The 23965-nt window shown below is 35.7% G+C and overlaps 1 protein-coding gene across 4 annotated transcripts in view; it reads right to left on the minus strand.

The window, feature by feature from the left end:
• The window catches only part of AP3B1 (adaptor related protein complex 3 subunit beta 1), a 170089-nt gene that overhangs the window by 10404 nt on the left and 135720 nt on the right, over positions 1-23965 (minus strand). For 2 of the 4 annotated variants that reach the window (XM_039352816.1, XM_039352815.1), the window contains exons 25-26: positions 17152-17249; positions 11702-11840 (exon numbers count right to left, since the gene is read on the minus strand). In XM_039352816.1, the coding sequence (XP_039208750.1) occupies positions 11702-11840; positions 17152-17249 (237 nt within the window). Of the gene's footprint in view, positions 1-11701; positions 11841-15893; positions 15922-17151; positions 17250-23965 lie in introns of those variants that run through there. The other 2 variants (XM_039352817.1, XR_005557848.1) reach the window with 2 other exon arrangements.

The raw sequence follows: 23965 nt of genomic DNA on the forward strand, positions 1-23965 counted from the left end.
ACCTTGGACTTCTATCTGGTGGGAGGGAAAATTGATCCAGAATGTTTGTATTGACTATTTTGTAAAAGTAGCTGCACATACATGCACACACACACACCATTCACACCATTCAGAGTCTATCCCCTCCACCTACCCTTAGTAAAGTTCCTCAGGCTGATTTTTGCTCTATTGCACCAAAGCTTTGTGGGACCAACTTCCAACAGATAACAAGGGGGAGGGAACTAGGCCCCCTCAGGTGATTTGCAATTCATATGCCCTGACTAAGGAAGCAACAGGAAAAATCCCAAACTTATGCCCTGAATATTTTGGACATTACAAACCTGGATGCACTGAATTAAGAGCTAAGGCAGGAAACAACCCTTGAAATTGGGCAGCCAGTGGTCATGTACTAAGGAAAACCATGGCTGTGAAGAATTTTGGGAGGTATGCAAACCTGACTGGAAGCTAAAGGTGACATCCAACATTTGAAAATGATTGGCACAGAATATTGGATACTATAAATTTCTTTTCCACCTAACAAAATTGGGAGCCACTAAAGGGATCTTTTTCTGCTGCCTCCATTAATGTCTTCTTTTTCTTTTTTTGCTTAATAGTTTAAAAGCTTGCCTACCAAGTCTCCCTGACCAGATCAATTTTAATGTCATATATTTACACACTTAAGGCACAAAGTGGGGATATTGATGGAAGTTAGCCCCCCCAGAAGGAAATATTAAAAATATTTTAATATTTTTATATAGAAAAATATAGAAAAATATATTTTTCCTCAAAAGGACTTTTTAAAAACCAAACCTGGCCCCAAATCTATCTCTCTGCCCCAAACAAGAGCTAGGCCCATACAGATGCAAATGTAACACCATCAGAAAGTTGGAGCCAGAGCAATCAAGAAGACAAAAGAGAAGATCTGCATACCCCACCCAAACTCTAGGAGTCAGCCCCATCACCTGGGAAGCAGGATATGATAATGCAATTTCCTGAAGAACCATCTTTCTGCAATAAACTGTAATCTTCAGGAACTGTCACCCACCAACAGGTCAATTTAGTAACTACACCTATCACTGCAGTTCAGCAACCCCTGCTAACCAAACCAGCCTTCACTTTGCCAAGCGACACTGAGGATGACTTCCTATAAAGCGCAACCTCCTTATTTTAAATAAAACAGAAAAGTAGGAGATGTTGGAGTCATTGGGTTATCTGGCCTGTTAGGCTGAGTCATCAGCTGCAGTAGGCCAAGGTATGCGGAAGTCAAAAGTGAAAAAACAAGTTTGTGCCGTGCGGTGCAAGGGAATGTTGTTTTGGTGTTTGTTAGTGCCGTGTGCAACAGCTGTATAGTAGCGTGTGCAAAACAAAGTTAGCACGTGTAATATGCTAATATGCTGTGTCATAACAAATGTGGTTGGTGTAAAGTGGTCACCAGGTGCCTATAAACCCGCCTTCTGATAACACAATAAAAGGGATGCTTCGTCTTTGTTTGAGGCTCCCATCCCGAGGAAACCACGTGTACGTGTCTGTTCTTCAACACCCATGGGAGACCGCTGGGCGCGAGAAAACCCACAGAATATGACAATTGTATTAATTTTATTCATTCACTCATTCCTGATACCTTACAATACCTACTAGTACTTGTCCCTAACATATGAAACAAGCTTCAACAATAAGCTGCAACTGATTTGCAGAGACAGCCAATGTACAATAATTTCTTAAAATATCAAAATTGAGCATATTTAATGTAAAAACTGTAAATGTTGTTGCCTGAAACAAGCTTATTTAGTGAACATCCAAAACTTCCACGTTGTATGCAGCAAAACAATTGAAACAACAGTTCAAGCCATCTATTGGAAATTAAATAAAATAAATTTTTGGTAGTAGTTGAAGATGCTATAAGTGTTTATTAGTTTATTGAATGCTTTTTTCTAGATGGACATTTATTTTTCTTTATTATGTTTTTCTTACTTTTCAAAATGTACGCAGCCCAGAGTTGTCTGAGTTGGAAAATCTCTAAATTTAATAAACAAACTGAAATGTTGCTAGATGATTCCATTTCAGAATGCACACAGGAATTAGATGATTTGTTTGCATGCCTCTGCAAGCAAATATACCCGTTTGGTAGACTCTTAAGCTTCTGTTGTTCTAGCTTTTCATTCCCCTGCTGCCATGGATTGTAGAATCTGGACATTTGTTATAATTCCAGAGCAGGAGATCTCAAAGTGTGGAGTCACAATATCTGTGTCAGATACAACAGGGGAGGGGAGGGTTCATTTTTTATAAGGTTATTCAGGCTTTGTAGATTAAGTCAAATTTCTGGTGTTTGAAAACAGAAAATTAAAGGAACAATTGGGATTGCCTGATTTGAAACTGTATTTTGCAGCTTGCTGCTTAGTTGGGATGAAAGAGTGAGTTTTATTGAGAAATAAAAGAATTTTAGAATTAGAAGCACACAATTTGTAACTTGCATGGCATGGTTTTCTATGATATAATATTAAGGTTAATGAAGATTTTACAAATCATTTTCTTTTCTTTCCCTTTCCTTTCCTATTTTGTTTTTTAACTATTATTCTTTATTACTTTTATTTTCTAGATTTTGTTAAAATGTCTTAAATAAAAATTATGTTAAGCAAAAGAAAAAACATTTAAAAATGCAATCTAGCAATACTATTGAAAGTATGCTGTCAAGAAAGCATAATGAAAGCTACATCTTTGAATGAATGGTCTATTTCTTTTCTTGCCGAATCCCAATTAAATCCTCAGTTTTATTGGGGGGACTGCTGGGAGATGCAGATATAAGCAAATTCATGTATCATTTTAAATGGCAAAATTTGAGAATTCCTGTATTAGAAGATGAAACTTTTCTACTATGTTTGTAATTGGGGGTACTGTGGCAAGGTTATTTACTTTCACTTCCACAAAGCTTTTGACAAAATTCCACAACAAAAGTTACCTGAATAAATATAAACTGTCCTAGGATAACAAAAGTCTTCTTAAAGAGCACATTACAAAACAGAAAGCACTGTAAAAGGTCATTCTTCACAATGGAGTACTCTATGGTAAACAAGTCAGATATCACAAGGATGTGATTATTAACTTGTTTATATTCTGGAGATGTGGGTGAGAAGTGCCAACTTTGCAGCTGACAACAAATCAAGATGATAAGGGAAAATACAGCTGTATGCATTAGAAGTGGCAACAAAGTCATGACACAGTTCACAGAGAAGTCTAACCCAGTGAAGATTATCCATAGAATCACATTTCAAATATTAAAAGCTATATCATGACAAATGTTTACTGTACAATAAAACTATTTTTTTTCCATGGTAATAGCTGAAAATCATATATTGTTCCAGTTAATAAAGACTGAATTTTAACTATAATAAATAGCAAGATACAATTGTGGTGAAATTATAAAATTATAAAATAAACAAGAATATATTTTTTCCTTGTGCCATCATTCTGCTGAACACCTAATTCCCACAGTGCTGTCATGTCTAAGTATATTTACCCATGTAGTATAGCTGCATTTTATTCTTCTTATCTGTTCTACTATTTTCTTTTATTGATATCATTATTATGATTATTATTTTGTTGTTTTGCATGTACAGTGGGAGTTTATGCACAGGAAACGAATTCTTTGTGTGTCTAATCACACCTGGCCAATAAAGTATTCTATTCTATATACACTTTGCAATAATATACGTTTCAACATTCTTTGATTTAATCTAAAATATAAAGTAAAATGTTGCCATAAATATAAATTTGTTTAGTATAGTATTTGTTTGCACCAATAGGAGGAATATTTAAATGTATTTTTAAAAATAAAATGTGTGTCTGTATACATTTGTTTTCATATTAAGCACAATATTCTCAATATGTGTGCATAAAGTTCAGAATAGTAAGAGAGGATTTCTTCATCCTGACCAAAAACTATAAAAAAAGTTGCAAAAATGTATAGAGAACTTCCAAAAAGAATTACACTGAAAGATGTTATATTAGCCCTGAAACAAAAGAGTGAATGAGAAAGAAACTCAAGGCTGGCCCACCTTGATTCTCTTGGATATGAGAGGGAGAAAAAAGGGAAAGTCAACCAGACTTTCTAGATTCTATTATTAAAAATGGAGTTTCCTTAAAAATGGAAGCTTCAAAAGGATTGAGAAAATAGCAGCTGCTTGCTGAATAACACATAGCTGCCAAGAGGTTTTCTCTGTAGGAAACCTGAGCCTTTCATCGGCTGGGTGCATCTCTCAGAAGCTGCAAAAAACAGAAGGTAAGTTAGGTGTGGCTAGGCCTTAGACCAGGGGTGTCAAACTCAATTTCATTGAGGGCCACATCAGCATTGCGATTGCTCCCAGGGGACCGGGTAGGTGCAGCCTACTGGGTGGACGTGGATGGAATGGGTGTGGCCTACTGGGTAGGCGTGGCCAGCTCTACATGATTCGCGTCAAGGGTGCCTGTGGGGGCCTGGGCAGGAGTGGGACAGATCTGAGGGTCTCTGGCAGAAGGGGGTGGGACCAGGGCAGAGCCCATCAAGCCGGATATGTGAAGTAGGCGAGGGCCATTTGCTGGCCACTTCCAGGTGATTTCTTCATTCCTCACAAAGGGTGACACCTCCTCAGCATGCACCCAGGGGGCGGGGCCAAAGTGGCAGGGGATGGTTCCTCGCTGTTTCCAGATGGCCTTGTGGAGCTAAGACTGAATGCATTTCAGCATAGATGGCCACCACAAAATTGTACATTGGCTCCCGGCCAGCCTGGGCCAGGGCCAAGGCAGTGAGGGCCATTCCCTCACTGTTTCCAGGATGGCTTCGCGGTCCACATGAAACCACTTTGCAGTCCTGGGTAGCTCAATGGCGGGGAGGGGGGAAGCAAGCCTAAAGCTTGTGAGTTGCACCAGTAGCCTTGTGAGTTGGCCTGGTTTGGAAAACAAACTGAAAGCCTGCAGGGACCTGATGGGGATGGGGGAGACAAGCAGGTCCAAGGCTTGCAGGAACTTGGATGAGTGCAGAACAAAGCATGGATACCTCATGGATGCCTTGTAAGGCTGAGACAGACAAGCAGCATGGCCGCCCAAGTATAATGGGCAGGCTCCATTATGATTGTAACTCAAGGACTACTGGTGTCACAAAAGGCCAATTGGATCAGTGCACTTTACAGTATCTCTTCTCATTCTCATCAGGTCTTAGAAATGTCTCAATCGAAGTGGGAAAACTCTGTATATGTCTTCTGTTGATTATCTGCATAATCATAAGCCATAAGCTATAAAAAGGTATCACAGTGCTAACATGAATTTAGTAGTCTATGGGAAAATTTATCTCCATACAGTGTGGATGGTAAACTACAGTAGTGGCCAAAATTGTGGAAACCTTTTAGGAAAAGTGTATTTTTGAGGCTTGATGGCTAATAACACCACTTTTTTGGGGGGGGAATAGTACCATAAAATTATATATCAATGGAAAGATAATTTAATCAAGATGCAACATAGTTTGTTCAATTATCTGTACTATATTCTATGAAAAAATATAGCCAAATAACCAGAAAAAGGAAGCACAACTTGCTTAGGTTGATATCGGGTAGCTTTCCTTCATCTGATTGTAGCCAATGAGCATGAGTGTTTAGAGCCAATCAGGTGTCATCTTGTTTTGGCAATGAGCCAATCAGATCACAGTAGGATTCAGTTATTGATGTCATGTATTGAAGCTGAGAGGACATTTGTCAGTGTGTTATGTGATCGCTATCAAGTTGGTTGGGATTTTTTTTCTCTTTCATTTAGTGAGCTTGTAAAACAGAATAAAATTAAAGTAATGGCGCAAAGAGTTGACTGGTTGCCCAGAAAGCGATGATAAATAGTATTATTAAGTGAACAAGGCTACAGTTATAAAGAAATTAAAAGAAAAATTGGTGGAAATGTAACCAAAGGTGGCATTTCTACTGTACATTTTCCCCAAAAGGTTTCCACAATTTTGGCCACTACTATAGACACATAGTTTGTTCATTTCCAGTTGGTTCTTCCTGAAATCCACAATAGCAAAAAGAAACCAAATGTTAGTTGCTTACTGTGTTGTCTGAACCAGACAGCTGATTTGTTGTATTCCTTATAACTCTACAATGAGGGGAAAAAATATTTGATCCCCTGCTGATTTTGTACGTTTGCCCATTGACAAAGAAATTATCAGTCTATAATTTTAATGGTGGGTTTATTTTAACAGTGAGAGACACAATAACAAAAAAATCCAGAAAAATGAATTTCAAAAAAGTTATAAAATTATCATCTTAATGAATGAAATAAGTATTTGATCCCCTATCAATTAGCAAGATTTCTGGCTCCCAGAAATATACAGGTAATGAGCTGAGATTAGGAGCACTTTAAGACCAAAGAGCTGTCCGAGGATGTCAGGGACAAGATTGTCGACCAACACAAGGCTGGAATGGGCTACAAGACTATTGCCAAGTAGCTTGGTGAGAAGGTGACAACAGTTGATGTGATTATTCGCAAATGGAAGAAACACAAAATAACTGTCAATCTCCCTCGGTCTGGGGCTCCATGCAAGATCTCACCTTAGGGAGAGATGATCATAAGAACGGTGAGGAATCAGCCCAGAACTACACGGGGGAATCTTGTCAATGATCTTAAGGCAGCTGAGACCATAGTCACCAAGAAAACAATTGGTAAGGACTGAAGGATTGAAATCCTGCAGTACCTGCTCAAGAAAGCACATGTACTGGCCCTGAAGTTTGCCAATGAAATTTGAATGATTCAGAGGAGAATTGGGTGAAAGTGTTGTGGTCAGATGAGATCAAAATCGAGCTCTTTGGCATCTACTCAACTTGCCGTGTTTGGAGGAAGACGAGGGATGCTGCCTATGACCCCAAGAATGCCATCCCCACCGTCAAACACGGACGTGGAAACTTTATTCTTGGGGGTGTTTTTCTGCTAAAGGGACAGGACAACTTCACCGCATCAAAGGGACGATGGACGGGGCCATGAACTGTCAAATCTTGGGTGAGAACCTCTTTCCCTCAGCCAGGGCATTGAAAATGAGTCATGGATGGGTATTCCAGCATGGCAATGACCCAAAACACACAGCCAAGGCAACAAAGGAGTGGCTCAAGAAGAAGCACATTAAGATCCTGAGTGGCCTAGCCAGTCTCCAGACCTTAATCCCACAGAAAATATGTGGAGGGAGCTGAAGGTTTGAACTGCCAAACATCAGCCTCGAAACCTTAATCACTTGGAGAGGATCTGCAAAGAGGAGTGGAACAAAATCTCTCTTGAGATGCGGGCAAAACTGGTGGACAACTACAAGAATTGTCTGACCTCTGTGATTGCCAACAAAGTTTTTGCCACCAAGTACTAAGTCAGGGGTCTTCAAACTTGGCCCTTTTATGGCTTTATGACAAGTTTGAAGACCCCTGTATTAAGTCATGTTTTGGGAAGAGGTCAAATACTTATATCACTCATTAAAATGCAAATCAATTTATAACTTTCTTGAAATGCGTTTTTCTGGATTTTTTGTTGTTATTCTGTCTCTCACTGTTAAAATAAACCTACCATTAAAATTATAGACTGATCATTTCTTTGTCATACAAAATTAGCAGGGGATCAAATAATTTTTTCCCTCACTGTAAATAATAAATCAAGGTTTGTTCATGGTATATGAACTGTGTTTTGCAAAGCATATAATGAATCATAATATGATTTCTCAGTTCAGAAGTCTCACAGGTGAAACTATTTCTATCTGTTTATTTGGGACAGAATAGAGAAGCAGGAGCCAGATATACAGGCACATCACTCATTCACAGTGATCACTAAAACAGAGCTGTTGTTTGAACCAGATGAAGAAATTTTAATTACATCAACCTTCTTTCAGTTTTCTAAGACAATATATATATATATATATATATATATATATATATATATATATATATATATATATATATATATATATATATATATATATGCTGCTCGAGGCATGAAGCTGAAAGCACCAGCCTGAAGATGACGAATGGGACTTCGTCGAAACGTCGCCAAGACACTTCCAATTTTACGTGGGAGAAAACCCGAACAACCAAAGACCTACATACAAATACCCGCGAAAACCTCAGAAAACACACACACACATATATATATATATATATATATGTGTGTGTGTGTGTGTGTGTGTGTGTGTGTGTATGTATGTGTATGTGTATGTGTATGTGTATGTGTATGTATATGTATATGTATATATAGGCAGTAATGAAACTTCTCAGAGTATAGTGAAAACATCATCACCATCATCTTGTATGCTACCCGACTCTTAACAACACTAAGAATGGAAGTAAATAAAATTCATTTATTCATAGTCCTTTCTAATTGTCATAAAATTTCATAGAATTTTTAAAATATATAATATGTTTGACTGCCATAAAAATACATATAGACATAAATCTGTGAAAAATCTCTTCCTCAGTAAAGGAAAAGGAACTGTGTACAGGTAGTCCTCGACTTACAACCATTCATTTAGAGACAAGTGGCATGAAGTTACAATGGCATGAAAAAAGTGATTTATGACCATTTTTCACACTTACAACTGTTCTAGCATCCTCATGGTCACATGATCAAAATTTGGATGCTTGGCAACTTTCATGTATTTATTCTGGTTGTTGTGTCCCAGAGTCATGTGATCACCTTCTGCGACCTTCTGACAAGCAAAGTCAATGGGGAAGCCAGATTCAGTTAACAACTGTGCTACTAATTTAACAACTACCGTGATTCACTTAACAACGGTGGCAAAAAGGTCATAAGATGGGGCAAAACTTACTTAACAATTGTCTTGCTTAGCAATGGAAATTTTGAGCTCAGTTGTGGCCATAAGTTAAGGACTACATGTATTCATAATTGCATTTCCCTATAACATTCTGTTGAAAATCAAAAGAACTATTATAGTGGTTCCTTGACCACTGAATGCATTGATAGAATGATACAGCAATTGAGAACCAAACCTGCTATGCTATGTTATGCCATGCCATGCTATGCTAATATTAATATAGTACAGTACAGTATAGTATAATTAATGTTTATAATAATATAACCTAACATAACGTAACATATTTGCATATTTGATTAAGATAAAAGCAATCATTTTTATAGGGAAGGACTTCAGCAAAAGCAAAAGTTGAAAACATTAGTAAAATGCTCAACTCATACATAAATAGACCATCTGCAATATTTTTTCTTTCATAATGCTCCATTTTCCATCAGAAACACATAGACAAGAAAAGAATCTTATTTTAGAAGCTTTATTTTGCATTCAACTGCACAATTTGTCAACTTGATCAATAAAACCAAGTATAGTTTTTAAAGTGATTATTGAATGTTTTGAAATAGAAATTGAGTTTTAATTCATTCGTATTACTGAAAAGTGAACAAATGTTTCTGCCTAATTCTCTAAAATGGGAACTGTTTGTTATATTGAGAAGTCAGCAAGCATAGGTATTTATTGTTCTGAAATTTGATATGTGCCATAAGTCTGAAAGTTCAGAAAATGTATGCACAATGAATTTTACAGCTTTTCAAATACAATAAAATAAAATGTAAATTTTGGTGTAACAATCACATGTAAGTAATGTTCAACTTATTCTATTAAAATAGCACTAGAAAAGACATATAATTTCAGCTTACTGATGAAGGCTGGAAGTTTCCTAAAGTAGGGGTCCCCAACCCCCCGTCCGTGGACTAGTACTGGGCCATGGCATATCAGCAACTGGGCTGCACAAACAAGCAAAGACCCATCCACGAGATGCAGGCAGCACACAAAACCATGCACCCTCTGGTCCACGGAAAAACCTTTCTCCATGGAACTGGTCCTTGGTGCCCAAAAGGTTGGGGACCTCTGTCCTTCAGTATAACTAATCTCTTAGATTTTGGCCAAGTAAATACTATTGTCAGTTAATAGCACACCAGTGTTTTCTTTTATTATAAGGGCTGTTTTTATTATTATGGTTTGTCACACAGTTGGCCCGATGTTTAGACTGGATTTGGCATTTTTAGCCATGTATCGAGTCCTTCCCAAGGACCTGGGATAGACAGATATTGTTTGATGGTGTTAATGATATTGTTGCAGGATGTAATTATGATGATGATGATTAAACATTTACCTTAAAAATATGAACATTAAGATAAGGTTCATATTCAATGTTAGTAAAATTGTAGTGTTTCCCTTTTAAAGGCTGCATCACATACTGTTTTTCAGTCCAGAAATGAATTTCAAACTGTGTAATGCTAATGTTTAAATACAACTCATTATTTTAAAAAATACACGCATTCTCAAAGAAATCTTCCAACGATACTCAATCAATTGTAATATTTCTACTTAAGGCAAGAATCTGTTTAACAAACTTCTCACACACCCTGTAGTTAGCTTTTCTTCATCCTTTTTTCTTACATCTTCATGAGAATATTTTTGTCACAGATCCTAAATTACTCAGTACTCTTCCCTTGTTTCAGCTTATTTTTCAAGGTCTAATTTATTACAGTTGGCTTCCCCTTAGGCATTTGTTTCTTCAATATTTTCTTTCCTAAGATTCCCTTGTTTCTCCTTGACTCTCCTGCCACTATCAAATATTTTCTATGCCTTCCAATGACATGTTCATCCATCCTTCATTATAGCTCAGCTTAATCATTATTTTCAGAGTTACATAACTTTCTATTTTTCTATTCAATTATTTAGTAAAACCTTTAGAATGTAAAAACAAATAATTTGGTAGCACCTAAAGACTAACAAATCTTTTTTACTTAATCAGTTGCCATCTTGAGCTGCAACAGTAATATATTTACTTGTAATTCAGGATAATGTTCAATAATCTGATGGGCTTGTTTGTAATAAAGAACAGTTTTTGCTACAGCAAATTTACTTTAGTTATTACAACAGTATCATTCTGAAAACCTACAGATTTCTAAAGTTTAGAAAATGATAACCTTTTTTCTATTAACACATAATTATATAAAGAAAATAGCTGATGCATTGGTTTTCTCTATAGCTTTGTTATTTAATCCTGTAGCTATTTAACCTGTATTTATTAAATTTAACAAAAACAGTTAATTTGCAGCGGCCTATGCAATATTTTCTTTTAATCCTGTTTTTCTGTACATTGATGAGTACTGATTTCTTATTTTATCCAGTAATGCATTCATAAGGATACAGAAAGTCCCTAATAAAGAGAAAAAGTGCCAAAGGAAGGAAGTTTAAAAATAGGAGCCAAATACGATAGGAGCAGATAATAATTATTTAGTAATTCTGAAATAATAGTTATCATTAAGGGAAAATTATGGAAATAACAAAAATCTATTAGAAATGACATAGTGTACAAATTCCCAATATGAGTGTGGCTTTTTTGCCATTTTCCACATCTTACTCCTAAGTGTTACAATTGTTTAGGAATATTTCTTGTAGTAAGTGGTCAAACTGGAAGCACAAACAATTTACCTACCATTCCCTCTGATTTTTATATATATTCACATACAAGTGGAACATTATTTATAAACAGATTGCTGGAGTTAATTGGGATATTGCTAGAAGATATTATTGCTATAATTAAAAATGGGCATTCACAATTAATAAATCAATATCATTTAAGTGTGCTAGAGACCAAACCTGACTTTGAATGAAACATTAAGTAGCTATTGATATATAAAATTTCTATATTAAACTTTACAGACTTTACACAGAGATTACCTGTGGACGTTATCTTCACCACAAGGAACTCCACCAAGGTTTGCTATGCTTGTTACCTTCTGCTGTATCATAAGACGTGTAGTATTCTGTGGTGCCACAGAGACTGTAGCGGATAATTCATTCATACCAGTCAGCCTTCCTGAAACAGTGAAAGCTGAGTATCAATGCAATTAATATTAAAGACAATGTACAGCACCTGAGAATGCACTAGGTTTTTATTAAAAGTTTAACTCTTCTTTTTAAGGGGATTTTGGTATAATTTTTAAGAATACAGTACACAGAATACGACCAATTATTCCTGTTATTCAAATTTCAATTGCATGAAGTAAAGTACTTTTTGATAATTCTCCGCAGCTGACAATAAGATATTGAGTAGCAACAGACAGAATAGCTAAGTTTCCTACCTCTACAAAGCTTGAACAACATTTAGCTCTTTCAATTACCGGTACACCAAAAGAACAAATGCATTATTCTGAATATTCCCCTTAAATGTCTACTTAAAAAGTGTACATGGAAAGATAAGACACTGGATTTGAAGTCAGTGCAAGAAACAAAATAAAGAGACATAACACAGGGCCAGTCTCTCTGTCTCAAGTGTATCACATGAAGCCTGACTACTGATTTGTGAAAACTCTTGCCAGTAATAGCTAATGTGTCATAGACTTTTAGTGCAAACAATACTGAGACACACATCTCTCTGCTTACTGGGATCATAAGGAAAGAATAAGCACGTTCAAGTCCCATTTCAAAGTCCATTCAGGCATGGCTAAATGATAGGCAGAAAACAGTAAAGGTTAGTGCTAGAAGCAGAAAAATATATTTAGAAGTATTTAACATGTTTAATTTGCTTTAATATCAAAGGGTATTTTTTTCTTTTAAGCCAAATGTTTCACTCAAGAAAATATGAACATTATCCAGCTTTTTTAAAAACAGAAAATTTAGTTAGACCTGTATGTTCTGTTGCAGATATTTAAAATTTGACATTAGGAAAATGCTTTGAAAAAATACAGAAGCCATCTAAGGCTGCTTTTAAGCAAAAGCAGAGGACTGAGATAACATTGTTGAGAGATGTGTGTACTCATTAAGGATTTAAACCTTCTCCATTAAGCTCTATTGAAGAGCAAATGCTGAATAAATGAATTCAACTATGTTTATGTTAAAAGCCTGTTTTCCGTACCATGTAATTAAGGGAAATATTGTACAAAGCCAGTACTTTTGTCAAGCTCCTGTAAATGGAAAGATGGATAGCACTCAGAGAAGTGAATGCTTTGCTTCATATTTAACCTTAACACTCTTGTCATTAATGGTTTCTCTAACTTGTTCTGTAAAGACAAGGTACTGCTCCATTGAAGTAAAATTTAAAAAATCAACTAAACCATGCTTTTTAGAACAGAAGATTCATTATCATTGACTAATGTATTGGCATAAAGCAAAGTAACATCCTATCAAGTAAGGCACACATTCAATCTGCCTTACCACTACCACCACCCCCTTTATTTTTAACTCATGCTGTTTTATTGTTATAGGCAATTTGTACCACTCAGCATGACAGTGTAAACTGAATCAAGATTAATTTACATGCAAAAGAACACTTAGCATGGTAAGCAAATGTATTGTCTCGATTGCTGAGGTGGAAAAGAACCTGAAAAGAAAAAAGGTGCTCTAATTAAGGGGCATCAAATATGATTGCTTGTGGTAGTTAAAGGCCAGAAAATAGGGAATGGCTGACCATTTAAAGAATTAGCACCTTGCTTGTTAGAGAGACAGAAAATGTTGTAAGCATAAATCTTGATAAAAATCAAGCATACATTTTGTGGATTTTCTTTTCTCTTTTTAAAGATACAGCCTTAATATATATATATATATATATATATATATATATATATATATATATATATATATATATGATATATATATATATATGAAATCTATTGCCTGCACTTGGACCTTTTCCTTTTCTTTTCTCTTTTTAAAGATACAGCCTTAATATATATATATATATATATATATCTATATATATATATATATATATATATATATATATAAATATAAATGAAATCTATTGCCAGCACTTGGACCACAATAGAAAGTTTAAAAAAAACTGTAGCTGAAAAGAATTAAGATTTCAAAAATAAAATATTTGCAGATCTTGTATCTAATTATAACTATGTATAATAAAGGCATTCCTAATGAATAATCAAGCAAATTAAACTGTAGCATAAAGCTGGAAACACAAAGGTTGTAGGATTTTTTGTAACTGACATTATAAAAATGCTAACATAATATTACAATCATTGACAGAGATTAGATCTTTTGGCTTCTTCCTAAAGAATTCTGGGTATTTAAGGAAAACAGTATGAGACCTATGTGAAGCGTGATAGCCTATCATATTACAGAAAGAATTAGCACTGGAATTATTAAATGATTTGCATCAATAAATACTGCTCAATATTGGAAATTGGAAGCATAAGCTAAAGGACAGACATAATTTAAAATGATTATGGAGAGCAAAATCAGACAAATTTCAGCTGCTGCTTCAAACTATGTTAGAAGGGAAGAGATAGCACAAAAACGCCAATCAAGTACAACATGTGCACTAGTACCCCTCCCCATCTTTTCAGGCTACTTAAAAATCCTAAGCAGGGATATCAGCATTCATCATACACATTATATTGCAAATATTTTTGTTTATTTTGTTGTAAAAATAATTCCAAAGGTTATTGTTATTTTAAGAAATCCTGTTACTTCAAAACATATTTTAGAAATGAAGAACTATGAAATGAAGTATTACTAGATACAAAGGTCTGAGGCCCTCAGAAAAGAAATAAAACTTAGAAATCACTCTATATTGATTTCATTATTATTCTTGGAAGGCCTTTTACCATAAAAGACTATGAGAAATTAGGAGAATCCTATTTGAGAGTTATACTGCAAATATATGCAAATTTAATCAGATGCTATTGATAGGAATAGGGATTATTTCTAAGTAGACACAATATATACTGGATTTCACTATTAGTAGTGGTTGAGTTTATATATCACATTAAGCCATTGCTTATTTAATTACAGTTTATTGAATACAGCACAATGGGCTAGCTTGTTGCAGCAACAAACTAAACAGAAACCCATCATATCATTTTATGTGGTAGTGTGCTAGGGGAACTTATCAGAGAGCTAGAAGTAGACTGCATATTTTATAAGTCTTCCTTTCCATGTAAGCCTCTACAATTACTTGAAATGCTGCACAAAGGTTGGAGAGAAATGCTAAATGGTATGTCTTTGATATGAGAAGCTGGGATGTCCTTCTATTCATGGAAGTTTCCCCCTGGGGAAACCTATGAGCAGAAAACTCTTGAGCAAGATACCTCTGCTTGATTTTATGTTTCCTGCATCATAATATGGACATATTCATTTAGCAGGCATCCTTGATATTATACAATATTTGGGGGATTTCAGCTGCAGGAAGTCTGCCTTTCCAAGTCTGTCTGCATCAGCCAAATCTGGATACAATCTGATTTAATAGTTCTGCTTAAGAATTCCCTTTTCTATATTTTCTCAATAGCTTCTTAATCTTATTTATAAAACAAATAAAGCTAAGAATGAAGACTTTTATTATTATGAATTTCATCAAATAGCTGAAACATTTAACTTTTAACCCTAACTTTTTAAAAACTAGATGTAAATTTCACAGCACCAGTCCTACATCAAAGAATGAATTCAGGAAGACAGATAGAGTCATAGTGAAATGTCAAGAGGCTTCAATGGATTTACAAATATTTCATATAAACAAATTTTCAAATAGCTTATTCAGAGTAGCCTTTCTGCTCTATTAAACATAGCAAACAACTGCCAGATGTATTCAGACAAATAATCAACAACATCAGAAGTAAAATGGCAGAAGAAAAAGGAATTTTGGCAACAACTCCATAGAGGGCCACAGCTATTCTCAAAGTGCACTTTTTCTATGCACTCTTGGTTCTGAATGGCTAGTCATGGGGGGGGGGAAAGCTCTCAGTCACATTTAAGCATAGAAAACTCAATCAAACACCAGGCAAGCAAGCACACAATAAGAATGGGAGAGGGACAGAGTACAATATCCCATTTTGCTTAAAACTACACTGCTGGAAAGCAATTTGAGATGTTAAAGGAAATTGTTCACAAAAAATATGAGAAAATTCAAAGGCTCACTCACCTTGGTTGTTGGCCTCATGTAAGGTAGGCTTTAGGCCAGCAAGAAGTAAGAAAAGTAAAGAAAAGTAAATTTATCAACAAATTCAAAAAAGAAATTACTGGCCTTATTTTTAATATCTAACTGAAATAACTGCTGAGTTATTATTTCAAGCCACTGAATGCAAGAAGGTGGTTAAGGGACTGGAGGCTAAAACATATAAGGAACGGTTGCTAGAATTGGGTATGTCTAGTTTAACGAAGAGAAGGACAAGGGGGGACATGATAGCAGTGTTCCAATATCTCAGGGGCTGCCATAAAGAAGAGGGAATTAAGCTATATTCCAAAGCACCTGAAGGCAGGACAAGAAGCAATGGGTAGAAACTAATAAAGGAGAGAAGCAACCTAGAACTAAGGAAAAACTTCCTGACAGTGAGAACAATTAATCAGTGGAACAGCCTGCCTCCAGAAGCAGTAAATGCTCCAACACTGGAAGTTTTTAAGAAGAGACTGGACAGCCATTTGTCCGAAATGGTGTAGGGTTTCCTGCCTGAGCAGGGGGTTGGACTAGATGACCTCCAAGATCTCTTCCAACTTTACTACTATTATTATTAAGGAAAAGTATTATTCTGATGTACTTTGTTTCTTTAACAAAAACACACTTTTGGGGGTTTTTTGGGGGGGGGAATGTGATATACTACACTGGAATAACTGACGATATGAGAGTATAATCTCATATAAGCCATTTAAAGAAGCATATGAAATATGGAACAGCTGATAGAACCTGTCTGAGCATGTTTGCCAATGGAAGCTAAGCAGGGTGAAGCCTGGTTAATATTTGGATGGAGAACTACCAGGAAATACTAGGGCTTTTAGGGTAGACAGAGAAATTGAAAAACATTCGAGTGAAAAATTATTTCCATACAAGAGAAAGCTGCATGGATATTTTGTCAGGAGCAGAGCTCAATTCAGAGGAACATTTTATTTAATACAAAAGACGTCCTTATATTTTAGGCATAATGAAGAGGTCTGCCTTAATACCATTTTTTGGTATTTGCAGTGAAATCACCACATGGTAGAAAGAGGGAAAAGGAGAAAAGGAGAAGTGCTTGTCCAAGGAGACACTTCAGGCATTGTGAAGCTTTTGATGACATGGCTATATAATCTCATAGCTGATTACTTGAAATATGCCACGTGAAACACTAGAACTGGAGATATCCGGGATGCTTACAATATTTTACAGGAGGATAATTTATTTATATAATTTTAAATTTATTTCTCACCTCTTTCTTTCCTGAAGTCCTTTTCTGTCATAGTTACTGATAAAAGTAACTCTCCAACTGGAGGCTGAATACTAACACTGAACTGATCATCCTTTGTACTGTGGGGGGGAAAATCGACAGGTGAGAGACATTTTTTAATATATATATATATATATATATAAACTGATTTTTCCCTAACTAAAAATAAGTTTACTCTTACCAGAATACAGAGAAGAAAGAGAAAAGCTCATTTTAATTTTCAGCATAGTTTTTATTTATTATGTTCATTTTCTTTTTATCACTGGTTAGGTAGTCCCAAAGGTGCTTTTTCAAAAGGCATGTGTATCTTATTTTTTGTCAAATTAGTTTCTTATCCAAGAAGCATGCCCAGCATTTAGTCAGAACCGAGGATGCTTCTTGGATGAGAAGCAAAACATCTTTGAGAAGAAACAAAGAAAATCCAGTTGCCGTTTGAAAAAGCACCTCTGGGACAACCATGGCCTGGATGACTGAGAATCTCCACAGACACTGGCTTACCTAATTTTTTTACGGTTTATTACTCATCACTTTAATAATCCTTTGGCATAAGATTCCTTTTTTAGGTACCACAGAACAAAGTTAAAATATAGAGATTAAAAGCAGTCCAAAAAGTACAACTGTCTCCTATAATGGTAAATTGTATCCAAAACATGAGGCAAGGCAGAAGGATGCCATGAATCCTGCAGTGCACCAATGACAAAATGGCAAGATGGAAATGAAATTTGGTTACTTTTCCTAGTAATTTTTAAAATTAATTTCCCTCTGTATTGCTAACAATGGAATTTAAACCAAAGGTATAGTAGAAAATGTTTGGATCCTGAGGATTCAATACCACACTTATTTTCCCATGCTATGTTTCTCAATCTTCCTTGCTTTCCCTACTGTATCTAATATGGATATTTCTAAAAGGTCCTTCAGAAAATTCAAGTACAAGTAGAGCAATCAGGTACTGTATTACATTTTTCCTTCTTAGATTAGATTCAGAGCCTCCTCTGAACTTGAAAAAAAAAAAATCAGGCGTATCTTAAGGTTCCTCACAATGACCCCATGCCTGTAGATTAAGTCACTGTACAGCTTCACTTGTTAAATAATTAAAATAAAAATATAAGGTGAAAATAAGAGTGAGGAGCCACTATGAGAAGAGTGGAGAAACAAACAAAACAGTCTACAATACACATGAGAGAGAGAGAGCAAAGGAAATATTTTTGTTCATCTTACAAAACGGACCAATAAATACTTGAAATGTTAAAACTGTTAGTTGTAAAGACAGTTCATGACTTTCTCTATTTCATGGTTTATGTGCCTGGGAACCTGGAAATTCAGGCATGTGTTTATAAAATTAAGAGTCCACGTAGTTGAATCAGAAAACATTAACAATTTAGTGCACAGGATGAAAAAAGCACACCTGAGAGAAAAGATAAAATATAAATCAAACACAATAACACTAATTCTGCAAATATAGTGGTCTCCCATAATAATAAAAAATGAAGACTCCTTCAAGCTGCACTGGTGATTGCATGGAAGTGTTCATATAGCATCATGACAATTATAAGGAATTGATTTGCTTTCTTCTGCCTTTTTTTTTTAAATTTCTTGATCTAAACCTAGACCTTTAGAATTTTCTGGCAGTCTCCATCCAAGAAGTAGTCCAGTTCTAACCCAATTAACTTTCTTTCCCCTGTCAGCCATGACTGACAATAAAGCTGGACAATTTAAAATAATAACATGCTTGTCAGATAGACTAGGATGCTTTTTGAGTATTAGAGATGCATGAAAATATTATTTTATTGCAGAATGCTAATAGTAAATTAGTCCATAATCAATGGAAAGTTCCTTTTATTGTCTTTACAAATATTAGTACAATAATTCTTAATGTAAAAATCAATTTGATTAATATCCAAGGTATTTAAACTAACCACAAACATTTGTTATTGGTTTGAATGGACTTTTGATCTTATAAATATGAAATGATATTGATTACTAAATAAGTAAATATAATGATAAATATATAAGTGATGCTTCTTTTATTTAGCAGATAAATAGTAGATAAAATAAAAAACAAATTTTTATTAATATGCTCAATGAGGCTTTGAAAGTAACAATTCTAAAAACCTGTACCACACATTAAAGAAAATAAGTCCACATTAAATAGTTAACTTACCTCCCCAGAAGAATTAACTATTTAAAAGAAAAAGAAAACATTTGTCTATCGCAAAAATGTTGTGATTTCCCAAAATTTAACATATTATTAAGTGCTGTATAGCTTACCCCAAGGGTTTAAATTCAGGTGCAAAGCAAGGAATATAATTTTTTCAAATTAGAAAACCCTCCCTTGCATTATTTAACATTTTGTTTGACAAGAGGTTTGGAGATCCCAGCTACCTAGATCCTGGAATTTTTATTATGTAACTGAATATATTGATCTTTATAAATGAATGTGAATATGCTCTATACAGTATATTGGTTTTTACAAAGTATACATTAAGATTCACTTATAAGTGAGAAATTAACAAAGCAAATTGCTATATACTATTCATGAAGCTAATAAAGCTTGGGGAAATACAGTGGTTCTTTAATGCTGCATTCTACTGTAATATAAAAAAGAAAAAATGAATTTATCACATGATTTCACACAGAGTGAAATAGTGATTGATCATAATTTAATCCAAAAATATTAATTACATTATTTTATACTGTAACCTTTTTAGTAATCTGATCATCCAAAACTTCAACTGGTAAAAAGTAAATAAAATATGAAGTATTTTAAGAAAACCCGTACAATTATGAATATGCAATATAAACAACTTCCTAACTCTTGTAAAGCATGTTGTAACTTTAAGATTCTTTAATTAAAGAGAAATTAATTTTTCTTCAAAGCATAGCCTAATAAAAATAGCATTTATCAAAGAACACTTTCAAACATTTTTATTTCTTTGTTAGGTTTTTCCTCTTTACCATAATTTATAGAAGGAACCCCTTAATAAAATAATTCTAAATGTTGTATTATTAATTTTTACTTTTTTATACAGCTTGTTTTTTCCTGAATTACTAGCTCCAATATATTGGGTAGTTTAAAAGTGTAGATTTTGTGATGCAAAACACACAGTCAATGAATGGCATCTAAACCAATTGATCTACCCATTACCATTATCTCCCTCCCCACCCAAGCCTTACTACAAAGCTATTGATTTAAACACTGCCGATCGGTTTCCATTTTCTGATTTTGGGCAGGCTAATTAAGAAAGTGAGTAATTGTGATTACACTGCTTCAGGATCAATTACATTTGATGTAAGACAAAGTTCTTCCTTTTCGAACAATATAAGGAAATAATTATCATCAGAATTGTTTTATGCCGTGAATCTTCCCTTAACTATAAATGAATGCCACATATATTTGGTCCTTGAAATGTGGATATAAAATATTCCAAACAAATGTAAAGTCATTTGAAAGACCAGTGTAGATAAAACATATGCCCTGTTTAAAAAGTGTAAGAGAAAAATCTATTACCTATGACATACAATGTAAGTGGTTTCGGGAGATGGAAACAATTTCTAGTCATCATAGAGGTCTTTTACCTTTGTAATACACCAATACAGAGGGCTGCCAATAGAACTGCAGGCTGCAGAGAACACCCCAAGGTACAACTTTTGGCCACTGGGGATCAGGTCTGAATGGCTAAGAAAAACCGGTAGTTTGCTGTTTATTTCTCTTTAGTCAGCAAAAACTTCTGCAATGATTTTGAGTAAAAGGGAGACTTCTGCACTTCACCATTAAATATCCTGAGCAACCTATTCTCCCTTCTCATAGATGACAAGAAGATACCTGATGCTGTGTCCCTAGAATGGATGAAATTGTCAACCCTCCTTGGTAAACCAGACACAAAACAGATGAACTAATTGTACATTACTGTAAGACGACAGAATCTCGCAAATCTGAAGGTACAAACTTCCCACCGCCACTTTATCATCTGATCTATTAGGGTGGATCCTTCCTAAGTTTCTTTCTCTGACCGTTTAAGCCCTTGGGACTCTCTCTTCTCTTGTCTGATTGTTTCCCAGGCAGCCTCTCTTTTCCTTGTCCACCAAAGTCATCCACACATTCCATTACAGAAATGGAATGGCAGCTGCAATTGTCTCATCAAACTGAGTTTGGTGGAAGTAAGCTCTGAGAAGATTTAAACCTATAGTCATATAAAATTTAGTACTCAGGTGTTAGTCATTTTCCAGTCCCTTTACCTGGGCATACAAGAATCTATTTTGCTGATCTTTCTTCCTGCTTTTACTGCTAGGTCCCTGCCCCACTTAGGAAGAATATACCTCAATGAAGAAATGCAGAAGAAACATGTAAAATATTTCTATAGCAAAAACTGTTACATCCCATTCCCTTTTTATTAAGCTAAACTATACTGCTACTTCTATACTTATACTTAATTCACATTTGACTTGAAAAACAAAACTAATGACACGAGATTCTGTAGGAGAAGGCCAGGCTGAGCCTGAGGGCAGGGTCAAAATGCATCATCAGTTTGGAGTCACTATGTTCCCACAAGAGACCTATCTTCAGCCCTCTGGGAATTCCATTGACTTTTATCTAGCACCAATTTGTCTTGGCTGCTAGTAGATTCTTGTGTATAAGTAGAATGAAATTAACTAGCAGTGTTTTTGAATACTAGCCAGGCTCATGTTCATTGCATCTGATAAGATTCTTGGTATTATGATGTAGTTTGATGTAGTGGTTAAGGCACTGGATTGGAAATTGTGAGGCCCTGAGTTCTAGTCCCACATTAAAAATAAAGCCAGCTGAGTGCTCTTGGGCCAGTCATATCCTCTCAGCCCTACGAAGCAGGCAATGGCAAACCACTTCTAAAATCTTGCCAAGAAAACTTCAGGGACTAATTCAGGCAGTTGCTTGAAGGTACCCCCCTCTAAATGTGTTAAAATAGGAAAAAACCACATTTTTTTTTTGTTTTTTTACCCCTCCAACTCTAAACTCTATGCTTCGTTTGAGTTGTGTCATTGGGTTCACATTGTTCAAATCATTAAAATGAAAACACCACTGGTGTCTGAAGCAAATTTATTTACAGTGATGTTACTCACAGACCAGTGTTGAGGAATATTGATCTTTCTTGTTTGTCTAATAGGAAAATAATAAACAATTACTAGGCAATGTTGGAGAAGGTAATCAGTTTTTATATATCACTAATACAGCAGACCTCCCAAAACATAAAGATGATGATATGCATAAAATCAATGTGTTATGCTACACTGCTTATATTCATCACTGCAGAGAATTCTGAAGCTTTCAGGGCCTTAACTCTGAAACTGAATTATTACTATATAGAGCAAGAGGCACTTGAAATGCAAACAGTCTGTAAAAATTAAAAATTTAAAGCATCATATTATTTAACATGAGATCAGTATAATATATACCCATAGCATAGTGACCTATAGTAACTCAGCACTGAAACTGAATATTGTTATATGAGGCAAAGGAAAAAGGTAAACTTTTAATACTCTTTTATAATCTGCAAGAATCTTATAAAATGTTGTATTGCACTAGTCCCAAAGAAAATGGAAAATCTGGATTACATTTCAATATAAGGATATAAAATTATATAATCTATGTTCTTTTGCACTGATAACTATAATTTCTTAGCTAGTTAATTCCTACATTGCTACTTTGAATTCAGCAGCAATATAGCATAGCCTAACTGCTACTTATTTTTATTTCAATATATTTCAATATACAGCATTTGATGGGAATACATATACAAATCTTTTAAACAAAAAAAGAAACAAGGTGTGGGATATTTCTGTCATAGAATTCTAGCTTATATTATTGTAGGAGTTAATTTCCTTTTTCAGTCAGTATTAATACCTTTATGCACTAAATCAGACATGTCAAACTCAAGGCTCACAGGCCAGATCTGACCTGCAATATGCTTAGATTTCGCCCACGGGGCCGCCCTAGAGACAGCCTCAGCCCTGACACATCCCAGCCCAGCTAGGCGCACACACAGGAGACAGCAAGAGTAAGGGGGCTGATGCGCAGTTGACGTGCAGAGCCCAAGCAGTAGCGCCACGCTTGCCACTGCCTCAATGGCTTGCTTACCAGCCCAGCCTCACCCATTGGTCCAGCAGCCCTTTCACAGGGCGGCCCCTGTCCCATCTTCCACCTGTCCCCACGTGGGAAAGCCATAGGCACCGACAGCACTGCTACCCTCTCCCCCATTCCTCATTCTGTCCTGGGTGTGGCAGGAGGGAAGGAAGGAAGGAAGATGGGAATGAGAAGGAGGGAGGCAGGGAAGGAAAGAGGGGGGATGGAGGGAGGGAGGAGGAAAGGAGAAAGCAAGCAGAAGTCAAGGCAGAAGTCAAGGCAGAAATACTCGGAGGAAACTGCTTCCTGCAAATTTTCTCCTCCATGCTTCCACAATCAGCAATGTTGTCTTCCTCTTCCTGCTTTGCTGGGATGTCTGTGATTGGGAGAAGAATGTCTCCTTTGGTGTGCTGTGCACATGCACACGCACACGAACCATTCCAAGCTTGGATACTTTTATCCACATCTAAGCTTGCAAACTGCCAATCATGCCAGGGCTTGGGGAGAAGGCCCTCTCCTTCCTCTGTGGATAAAAGTCCCCAAATTTGGTCTCTCTCTCTCTCTGTGTGTGCAAGTGTGCGTGCGTGCATGCGGTTGGCTGTCAGCAGTTTGAGGAGGTGTGTAGCTTGTGGGGCACTGAATTGTCTCCATGTTGAGTTAGCCAGTGTGATTTGTTTCATCCCGACCAGGCCATCCCGA

Source organism: Crotalus tigris, unplaced genomic scaffold (genome assembly GCF_016545835.1).
Source record: "Crotalus tigris isolate CLP2741 ecotype Arizona unplaced genomic scaffold, ASM1654583v1 scf7180000018484.1034840, whole genome shotgun sequence".
NCBI lineage: Eukaryota > Metazoa > Chordata > Lepidosauria > Squamata > Viperidae > Crotalus > Crotalus tigris.